General features: G+C 31.0%; 1 protein-coding gene across 1 annotated transcript in view; it reads left to right on the top strand.

The window, feature by feature from the left end:
- The first annotated feature begins 3,360 nt into the window (after nt 1-3,360).
- Nucleotides 3,361-11,311, top strand: part of Zasp67 (Z band alternatively spliced PDZ-motif protein 67) — a 32,515-nt gene continuing 24,564 nt past the window's right edge. The window contains exons 1-11 of the mRNA XM_076413329.1: nt 3,361-3,420; nt 3,491-3,765; nt 3,977-4,220; nt 4,283-5,287; nt 5,370-5,521; nt 5,575-5,605; nt 5,659-5,722; nt 7,624-7,681; nt 7,743-7,887; nt 7,940-8,035; nt 10,301-10,556. Coding sequence (XP_076269444.1) covers nt 5,186-5,287; nt 5,370-5,521; nt 5,575-5,605; nt 5,659-5,722; nt 7,624-7,681; nt 7,743-7,887; nt 7,940-8,035; nt 10,301-10,556 — 904 coding nt within the window. The 5' untranslated portion in view covers nt 3,361-3,420; nt 3,491-3,765; nt 3,977-4,220; nt 4,283-5,185. The remainder of the gene's footprint in view (nt 3,421-3,490; nt 3,766-3,976; nt 4,221-4,282; nt 5,288-5,369; nt 5,522-5,574; nt 5,606-5,658; nt 5,723-7,623; nt 7,682-7,742; nt 7,888-7,939; nt 8,036-10,300; nt 10,557-11,311) is intronic.

Raw genomic sequence — 11,311 nt, 5'->3', positions numbered from 1 at the left:
AGGTTTTCGGTGTGAAGGTGGAGGAGCTAACGCCTTTTGATGAGTTGCCAATATATGATGGATAAGGGTTTTATTTCTAATTGTGAGGGCCGCACGGGTGGAAGTGGATGTTTTCAGCGTAGATGTTTCTTTGATTTCTTTTTATATCAGTGTCATTTTGGGTGGCTGGCATAAGTTTTTTTGACTGCATTGGCAAAATTTATCTGTGTTCTTCCTAGTTGCTGCCTAAATTTATGGCTATAAATTATTAATTTTTTTTCTTGAACCTTCATTTTTTGTATCAAAAATTCCTTCTTATATACAGGGCATCCCCTGTATCTTGGAGAGTGCTCCTGTTCACAATTTTTCGCAATGAGGCGATGGGGAACATTCATTTTCACTATGTGCATTCTTCCCATAGGAGGGAGAAGTAAGTGCAAATGTGCATATAGACACGTGTCTAAGATAATAGATAAAAAAACTAATAGATAACTAAAACTATTGGTTACCATATTTTCCCCATTCTTCTTTTAAACAATCCGTTTAGCTCACGTTACTCCTTCTGATGTTAGATTTTCCAAAATTTTTTCATCCATGCGCACGGACAAATCTCTACCTGATATCACACCTTTACAGAAATTCAGTGGGGTGTGTGAGGAAACCGTTACTTCTATATTATATAGCTTTCTAAATTTTAAAACTTTCTCCGATTGTCTGGAATAAACCACCATTACGAGTATAATTCCATTTCTCAATTTTTTCACAGATTTTAACTCTCCCAATGCTGATAATAATTCTCTATATATTATAAATGCAGATAGACCTTTCAATAAATCATTCTCTGAAGATATTACAAAATATCTGTCAAAGTCCTTCTGCATGTAACTACTTGTTAATTCAGTCTCTCTCCTGGGTCTTTTAAGACCTATATTCTGGGTGCCAGCAGTCATTAACGGCATTCCGGCCTAGCCACCCACCGGAAGTACTGCGCAATCGACGGTTAACGGTCGAGCGGGGCCTGCGCGACCACCCACGGTCTCGGCCTGTACTGGGGTTCCAAATCCCTGCACCGTAATTTTATTTTCTCTTTTCCGCAACTGAAACAATACAAAACTATCTTCAACAATTAAAAAATTATTTAAAACTATTAATATTCTTCAAAACTATCCAAAAATGATTTTGTCATTTTGACAATCCTCAGTCGTAATTAGAATACGATTTGAAATTACTAGTAGCACATAGTTATATTTGACATATATGTTATGTTGACGTGTGAAAATGAACGAAAATGACTTTTTCACGTTATGTCCACGTCATTAATGAATAAATGTATCTATAAAAAGAAGCTTATTTGAATGAAATATAAATCATGGTAAAGTATGAAACGATCAGTGCTGAGAAATTATCTTCATTACTAATTACGTCATATATTCTAATCGCAGTTTGATAAAGACAAAATGTACATATGTAGTCATAAATATTTGACAAGCAACTTAATTATCGATCCTGTGTGATCCAGTGAACAATGAATGACAGTAACACGTTGTATCATTATATCAAAATCAATTCATATTTTAATTTTTTTTCCTATCATATTTTTTCACCATATAAAACTTCCCTGTACTACAAATTTTTCACAAACATAGCACAAAATTAGCCGTAAGAAAGGTATGTTGTGTCTGCAGATGTATTTTACATTACTTTATTATTTTATTTATTAATATTATAAAGAGCGCTGGGTTTAAACTTTGTCTTAATCCATATTGCTTGTGTTTTGACTTGATAACCTGAAAATATTTGGATCTCAGTCTAATGATGGTAGGGGCCCATCATTTTCATCTATTTATGAATCGAAAATCCGAATTTAGTGATATTGGCTTTATATAGTGGTAATCGAGAACACTTTTAGTTGATAATTACCTAATGTCTGCTGAAATCATATATTGATATCATATATTATATATAATGTTATTTAAAAATAGCAATTAACACATTAAAATACAATAAAACCTTTGTAGGGTATTATTCCATTCTATAGAAAAATTCCATTCCTTTTTACAGATCCATAGAACATTCAAATATAAAAGTAATTCTACTTCGTTTAAAATTAAATTATAAATTACATGTTATGTATTATTATTATTATAGTTTTCAGTAATAATTTTTTCCTTTGCTTTTTTAAAGTTATTAGTGACGGAATTTTTATATCTCCGTCTCGTTTATACTACCGTTGGAAAATATAACCACAACTGCCCCAAGCAATTATCTCCGTCCTTTCCTCTCTTACAATTTATACAGGAAAGTGTTCGTACATCTTCATCTGACATCACAAATAGAAAAAAACACAGTCGATCCGTGTATTTTACTGAAAAGAGTAATTACTATTTTCAGTCGCTAGTTTTTGATAATCGACTGTTTGGACTGTTCTACGACTATCGACAGTTTCGACTGTTTTCAGTCGATAGTTCTCAATGCTAGTTCTTAGCTATATTTTCATAGATAATTTAACTCAACACTTTATTCAAGGTTTCTCTCTCTATTCAACGATTTAACTTGAAAACATTTCGAAGACATAACAATGGCTCCATTAATGAGATTAAAATTAAATTAAAGAAGGCTTTAGAGATCTTTTTAAAAATATAATCTATTGGATATGAAATTGAATAGCCTTTCGCATAAATATATCTAAGAGGTATTACTTTGAAGGGGATCAATCGAATTTTAAAAATAAATAATACTTACTAGAATATAAATCGTTTTATTTTATATATCAATCAGCTTAGCGAAAATTTTGGGTCCCTTTTTGAGAAAAACGAGGGTACCTGGAGGCGTGAAACTTGGCAGGGTTAAAGTTTATACCAAGAGAGAATTTTTAAGCCTAAAATAGGTAAATTTCAATAAATCGAAATATGTTCAAATCAAGTAACCAGGAATAGCCGTTCGGTCACCTAAAATATATAAAGAAATATTTTAGGCTCTGGCTGATGCATTGTCAGCTCCAAATCTTACGACATATTATTCGTCGTTTCTGCTGTACGTAAATGATGTGGCTCGGTGAATGGAGGTAAAACAAAAGGAAACAGTGGTGTTTAAATTATGGGATCGTTATTTATTTGCGATGTAAAAAAATGTGAAAAATGCAATTAATAAAACGGATGGCAGCGGTGTTACCTGGAGACGAGGTTTGCGCAGTCGATGGTGGCACGTCTAAACCAAACGAGGGTTGAGCACTGAGTGAATCGAAATACCCTTGAATAACATCCCAGATAAACGTCTCGGAGTTGCCGCCAGCTATTCGTTATCGGGTTCTAGTTGGCGCTGCTGGCACCCCGCCCGTGTTCAACATCTGGGATTATATTTCTGGGTATTTTGTAGAGCGTTATTCCACGATGTAAAATTCGACATGCCTCAAGGTCGCTACAGAACTATTGGAGAGTTATGGTAAGTTTGGATAAAAAAAACTATTAGGAATAATATGATCACATAAAGTTATATTTAACATTTTTTGTAGAGAGAAGAAATTAATGTGTCCGCTTGATTAGAAGGTATACAACACAACTACATACATACACTGTACAATATAGAGCAGTGAAAGAAAAACCTGGTATATGCGGAAATATCATCCCGGTACAGATTAACAAGATTCGAGAATTACAGGAATCCTCTGCCATCTTTGTATACAAGATGTTTAGAATATCGACATTAGCTGTTTATTTTATTTCTGGTCTAGTAAACACAGAACAGCCACTAAAAGGTGTGCAGGCTTAATGACTGATAATCAAAAAGGTTATTAAGATTTTCCTTTAAATTTTAGTAATATTAACTTCTGATTCACTTCAGGTTTCAATAGTAAATGTATTTATTAACAAATCACTAACCAAATTTTTCAGGTAATAAATACATTCAATTGTGCATCAAGACTTAAAATTAATGCTGCAAAGAATATTAACAATTATAAGATAGCTTGATAGACTTTTATTTACTCTATTATTGGTAGTTGTGAGTTGCCATGTGGGACATAGGACAAAATAGAAAGCAGTAGTTTAACGAAAACCATAGAACGCAAATTAAAGATGATGAAGTATCTGCAATGGCGAAATTCCATATTTATATGAAATACACAAAACAATAGCTTGAAATAGACTCATTCACTAAGAGGAAGAAAATTACAGATAATGTTTTAAAGATCATAAAGTAGAATAAATAAGCGAGGAACAATGAAATTTTATTTAAAAACGTAGGTAATGAAATTATATTTTCAATCAGCCTGGGATATTTATTGCTGTTGCATTATATATTTTAGCTGAAATTTTTTTTTATAACGTCTTTATTAGATACGCTTAGTACAATCTTAATTATTATTATTACAATTAATTTATTACTACTTTTTCTATGTGCTTGGATTAATTAACAAGCAAGACGAGTACGAGAAAATACATCAGTATGTATTCCTCAATTATAAAATTATAATTATTTAGTAATTATTAACTTATAGCTATAGTTTACACTAATAATACACACTAAATGTTCACACAAGTTCGTATGGTTTTGTTCGTTTCAGTCTCCTGACATCCTGTGCGCTGTCCAGCAGTTGTATTGCTTCCACGTTAGAATGATTTAGTAATCTTCTTTCGTGTTTCAAGGCGAAATCCTGCACAACTTCATTTTAGCTGAAAATATGGATAAAATATAGATACTATATGAATACATTAATGAAGTAATGAAAACATGCACCAACCAAGTGAAACTAACTACATAATTTTTGTGGATGGAACACAAAGTGCAAATAGAAGACATTTTATTTTATTAGCAGTAAATTTGTAAACACTTTATAGCATTGATAAGCATTAAGGTGTCTAATGATTAATGCAATTAGATATGACCATATTATATTTTATTCTTTGAACCTTGTACATTAAAGTTCTAAGTTTTGAAAATGTATGTTATCTATGTTACTTTAAAAGTAATAGAAAACAATTGTCTGAAATCTATGGATAGAAAAACAACCGAATAATTATTTCTTTAAAAATAGATGACATTAATGAAACACAGGATACGCAAGCGGAAAATTGTGTCAGGTAATAGGAGCCAATGTTTTATTTCAGTTACACGCATGCATACGAGTCAAAAGTGATTCAGAATATATAAAAATTCGATTAATCGAAGAGAAACGTTTATTAATTTTATTTATTATTTTTTGCGGATTATGGCCATTGAGCTGAGGCTATCGAAACAAGATACTGAGATTCCTTGGGGGTTTCGGTTAGTTGGAGGTGCTGAATACACTCAACCTCTCGTGGTTGTTAAGGTATGTAAAACTTTAGTTATTAGGTACTTTGTTTACTAATTTATCAATAAAGCATATTGTACCAAAAATCATTGGGTGTTAGGTCTTTCCAAATAGTATAGCCGAAAATAGCGGGTTGATGATAGGGGACGTTTTAGTGCGGATAAATGAAACAGCTACGGCAGGATTAACACACGTCGCTGCTCATGACTTGATCCGTAAAACAGGAAATGATTTAGTAGTTGCCGTGAGACGGTAATATTTTCAACTTTGATATAATATCAACATTAAAAAGAACACTGTTTTAGTGGATTGTTCAGCGACATACGTGTGGTTAATGTAAGTAATGAAATAATCACCCCGATATAACAACGTACAGTAACGAGTTGCAGGAGGATGACGGTAATGTTGAAGTTGACACTATACTGGGAGATGTGGAACAGAAAAAACAAAAAGGTATCTAGTTAATTGGTTTAGTATATGATTAGTTTTACTTATTGCATTAAATCAATAGTAAATTAAAAAAATGCTTATGTTTAATGAACTAATTAAAATGTAACATATCTACTAGACAAAGTAATTGTGAAAGTACACAGTTTGGAAGTGTATTTATTTAAAATTATGTGGTCGAAATTTAAATCCTGTCATTCACAGCATTCATTTATTCAAAAAAAAATAGGGGCGAATACAGGGGAGAAGCTAGATGTTCAGTATAGGATACTTTATGAACAAGAAAGGAATTTTATTGTTGTTTGATGAGAAAAACTATTTATTGTTTTAACGATAAAATATCTGTTTTTAAGAATCAAATTTATTTATTATAAAACTAATAATTACCATATTTTTAATTATATAACTTTTAATAATACGATTAAACTTTAAGACTGAATAATCCAAGATACCAAATTTAAATTGACTGCAGTTATCAAAATGGCTGAAATAGCTTAAACTTTTCAATACCAAACCATTGGGAATAAAAGCACTTCTATTAACCTCGTGGACCTATAGTGTGCCTGAAAATATTTTGTATTTTTTGGTGATCTGAGTTTTGTTTCTTTGGCCGTAATGTTTGCATCAACAATGATGATATTTCGACATTTCTTTTAAAGTGCCTGGGATAGATTTTCCAACGGCGAAATATCGCCGCCACTTATCGTTTCGTTTAGTTTTAATATCGTAATTCTCTTAAACAATCCTTCCACTTTTTTATTTATCTAATATAATTACAATTAATATATACATATCAAAAATAGGATCTATGCACAAATAATAACAAATATACAAATAAAATGAATTATTTAAAAAAATCAAATGACAAAATATACCAGTAGAAAGATACATTCACTAACTTTATATATAGGATGATGATAAATTGACTGATATGACTGACACAATGGCAAAATACGATTGCTTCTAACTTAAAAAGTTTTGCGAACAGAATCTGTTAGGAGACGGACCAGAGAGATACATTTTTGATGTTCAAGGTACCAATTGTGACTAAATTAAGTATATTTAAGCAATTAATTTAAGTGACCATAAACAAGATTATTTGAGAGTATAGTGCTCAGATTTTCCTCTAGTACGTCCAGGATATTGCTTTAGTGGCATAAACAGTATATTTGTGATTACTTCGGAAAAAAATCTATAGGGGTTGAATATGTGAAGGCTAAGTTGCAAGGGAAACTTTCACTCTGAATTCATTATTCATATAATCCATCGCGCTAATATTGCAAACCATACGACTATTTTAGTTGAATGAATCTTGCTTTTGATTCTTGTATTTCAGATTAGTTACAGTGCAGTAGTTATTAGTGGATATTATATTGAATGGAAATATATAATATTTAAAAGTGGAAATTATAATAAAAATGAGCTTTATTCACAATCTCATCTCTCATCGACACCGATGCGGAATATTCGTTACCATAATGTATTTTTGTTCATATGGTGGGTAGCAAATTGTAGTGTATTACGAGCTGCTAGACATGAATGAAATTACTGCTACAGATGACTATCAACGTAACTTGAATACATTTTAATGACATATTGCTGATAAAAAATTACAGCAACTCAAATGGGATATTCCACATGGGTATTATTTAGATCTATACAGCATGGTTTTTCTACATATAGTTTCAATACAGTGTTGAAATATAAACTAGAAAGGTGAAAAAAATTTGTAGGAAATGATGGAAAAATTATTTTTGATTAATGTATATTGACCAATATTTCTCAATCATTGGCTTTTTAAAGGGAGAAAATGGTCAAAGTACATATAACCTAGTAGCAATTAAAGTGGTGTTTTTGCCGATATTTTACATGACCTTGTATCCGGCAAATAAAACTATTTTTTTCAGATCTTCCCAATGCTGGTATTATTGGCGGCTCACCAAATATCCTGGAAAATTTGGCCGGGTATAAAGAATCCATTCGATGACCTTTAACAGATTATTTTTATAACTTCTTTTATTTCTAGCCAGGAGCAAGTGGTGGACACAACAGACAGGGAAGCCGTAGAAGATCCTAAACCGAATAAACGGAAGAAGTGGTCCACGTTTTTGGTGAAACCGAAGAACCCTAAACCGATCCCCAAAAAGAAAGAGGAAGAAAGAAAAATAATTGTAAGTGATTGGGTGTTAGTGTACGTGAAATGGGATTACTAAAGGATTTTAGGGAGAACCATATAGGGTAAAAATTGTCAAACAACCAAAGCGGGACCCTAACGATGTCCTTAATCATAAAAAGACCGTGCATTTTGAAAGTGAAGTGGTAAGTATTTTGACAAGACAAGTTGTATATGACTTATTTAAATTTATTTGGTTATTTAATTATATAAATTATTTTTATTTTCACAATATCCTACTATATTGTTTATTTCATTAAATATAATAATTATTTTATATATGGCGTTAAATTATTTGACCTATAGTAACTTCGCCATAACATCAACAATACGTTATCGCTTAAAAAATCCATATTATGTTGTAAAAAATTCTTTTGGAATAAGAATCGTAGCATATATTAACATTTTGGTAATATTTAGTAAAAATTAATTACATCATCATGATTGCACGGTCACTGTTATTACAAAATTACTGTAGTTTGAGCGAAGTTATTTTAAATATTTATTTAAATAATTATTTATCAATTAAACTAATGCGAAAAGTTGTGATTATATTCTAGAAAACTAAATCACTGCACTACTGGATGCTTGCATGTACGCTAATCATTTATTTTTCCCTTAAAAAATATTTGAGACAATATATATCAATTAAAATATTTTTTATCGTTGTCTACAACTTTTCCGAGCTGCAATAGTATGACCTTCTTATTTTTTTCAATATCTTACCGAGCTTTGTAATGCAAGAGGATAACTTTTTGCCTGTGAGTGATGCCACTTCCACTTCGGTATCCATGTCGGTTCTCTTGGACTAATCTTAAATTTTCAGTTAATTCGTGTGGTTAATTTTAATGTAGGAATGTGTTAGTGAATATTTGAGTAGCAGTGATTGAATGTTACGCTGAACATTATGAAATAAAGTTCTAGTAAAATTAACTAATAAAATACTACTAATAAAAGTATTCAGCGAATTAGTTCAGTATTATTATTATCGATTTGATACATATATTTTGATATTTTGATATTTTTCATTGATACTGGTGCTGGTGGATACACTAATACAATAATTGATGTAGAGGGGGAATGAAAGAAACTCAGAGTTATTACTGAAATTCTTTTTATACTGAATTATCTTGGTGGCTAATATATATAAGTTTTTTCAGAGGGCTGCTGTTGAATGTGTAGAACGTAGCGCCGTCCATTTAAACCAAATATTGTCCACGTCTATATCCTTCATTTTGGCCAAAATAAGTTCGCTACCATTCGCTTGTTCTATAGTGCTCGTCGCTAATGGTGGTGCCCTCACCATTATTGTTTTCGAAACAGTATCAACCAATGATGCAAAACCAAAATCTTCACCAGACTGTTACGATTTGTGGATGAAATATCACCTTTTGTACCTCGGCTGAACTGATACTATTTCATATATTACAGATATGTTTGTTTCATCCATTCAGAAATGAGTCTCGCCTTTAAATATGACTTTTTTGTCAAAATTGTGTAACTGATGGTATTGTGTTATTGAAAGAACTGCATATTTTTGTACATATTTATTGTACATTCGTTTTATCTTCTTCCTAGTGGAGAATCTGAAAATTAATCATATTTTTCTATTCTATTAATTCAAGAATTACGTATTAGCATGTATTATACTTATTGATATCTACTCATAGAATAATATACTTATATACTGTATGTATCTGTTGTTGTTGCAAATGGAAAATATTTATGTAAAGAAAAGTTATATTCCTTTTTTTTTGGCGTTTTGCATGTGTTATTCAATATATATAGATGCTAATTATGAAATGGTTGATGTGTATATTCGACATTTATTAATTTTGCTATTTGATTTAAATAAATCTCTCGCCGAAACCTGTCAAAAAATTTTAGGTTCTTACGGTAATAGTTTGTCAGTACTTCGTCAGATTCCACTTGGTCGACAAACCAACAAAGCAATAGACAAATTAATGTCAATTGCATATGTTTAATGACGCATTGTCACACAAGAACAGTAATAGCAGGACAATAGCAAGACAGAAATAGTCTCTCTCTTCTCATCTCTTTTGGTCGATAACGCTGGTTTATACCTTGTAAGAGTTGTGAAGGAATTACCTTGCATCTCAGATTACCGCTTTTTAAGATCAATGTCGACTGGCTTGGCTGGCACATTGTTCCCAAATTCCAAACAAGTGCGAAAATAGATCGATTTTGAATCGCTGCCAAATCAACATCGCTCTTTCGTGATGATAATGCCTTGAAAGATGGGAAAAAGTTGTATAAAATGATGTATCATATTTTCTCAATAAATGTCGTTTTAAAATCAAAACATGATCAGAGTGTATGCAAGTATCTAATATTTAAAAAAACATCAAACAATGCTTTGTTAATGTTTTTTATACACTGCTATATTTTAGACTAAAGTAGAATTTCCAAAAGAAGAGGACACTGCTGATAGTATAGAGGAAGGTAGTATTACATCGGATGAGGAAGTGGACAAGGAAGGGACCGAGGAAGATATTGAGTTTGATTTATCGGTAACCGCCAACGAGGAAACTATCATGGAGATAGAGGAAGTCGACTATGAAAGCGATAAAAATTCGGACACCATTGAAAACGATTCGTTGGAATGCTTATTAATAAAGAAAAAGGACAAGAAGCCGAAACCCATTCGTAAGATAATTATAAAAATACATCATTTTTTAAACTCTCATGTTGTTTCTTTGAATGCCGCGTATCTTCATTATTTACATTCTTCTCTTTACATAGTGTTCAATATGTTCTAAATGCAGCTTTATTTTTTCTAAAATTTCCTTCTAATTTTTGCAGATTTTGTAAAATTCCCTTCTTGCCATTGACGACCTCTTAATTTAATGAAAATGATTTTTCACAATAGAATTTTTGGAAAATGTTTTCTAAATCTGAGGATTGAGCTGTATATACATTTAATAATGTTTTTTTCATTTAATTAGTTTAATATAAGTTTTAGTTAATTTAAGTAATTTAGTTTTACTTTTAAATAATTATAATAATAATACGAGTATATTATTTTACCAGTTTTGGATATAATTCACGAATAAAATGTCTTTTTTATCCAAAAAACATGACACAAACATGGCTTCGGAGATAAAAAATTAAGTTTCTATATTGCTTTATAATGGTAACCCAAGTAAGTAAACGTTACAAGTTACATTTAATTTCGTTTTTATTGAATTGTTAGAGAATGCAGCACATATGATGATCATAGATTTTTAAAATCTAAAATATTACTTTATTAGTTAATTATTGCTTACAGTGCCTAGTCAAATTTCTAAAAATTGTAATAATTTATTTTCATTGGCATCTTGTAAAACCATATTTTACACTTTTACGATGTTTTTTGATATTGATGAACATCCCAAGGATGTATTATCGTCAAGGCTTTTACC

Source organism: Rhynchophorus ferrugineus, unplaced genomic scaffold, assembly GCF_030347505.1.
Source record: "Rhynchophorus ferrugineus isolate W39M unplaced genomic scaffold, kcgeb_rfMv2 rfM9, whole genome shotgun sequence".
NCBI lineage: Eukaryota > Metazoa > Arthropoda > Insecta > Coleoptera > Curculionidae > Rhynchophorus > Rhynchophorus ferrugineus.
Note: the sequence above shows the minus strand (reverse complement) of the source record. Positions and strands in the feature narration are given on the sequence as shown.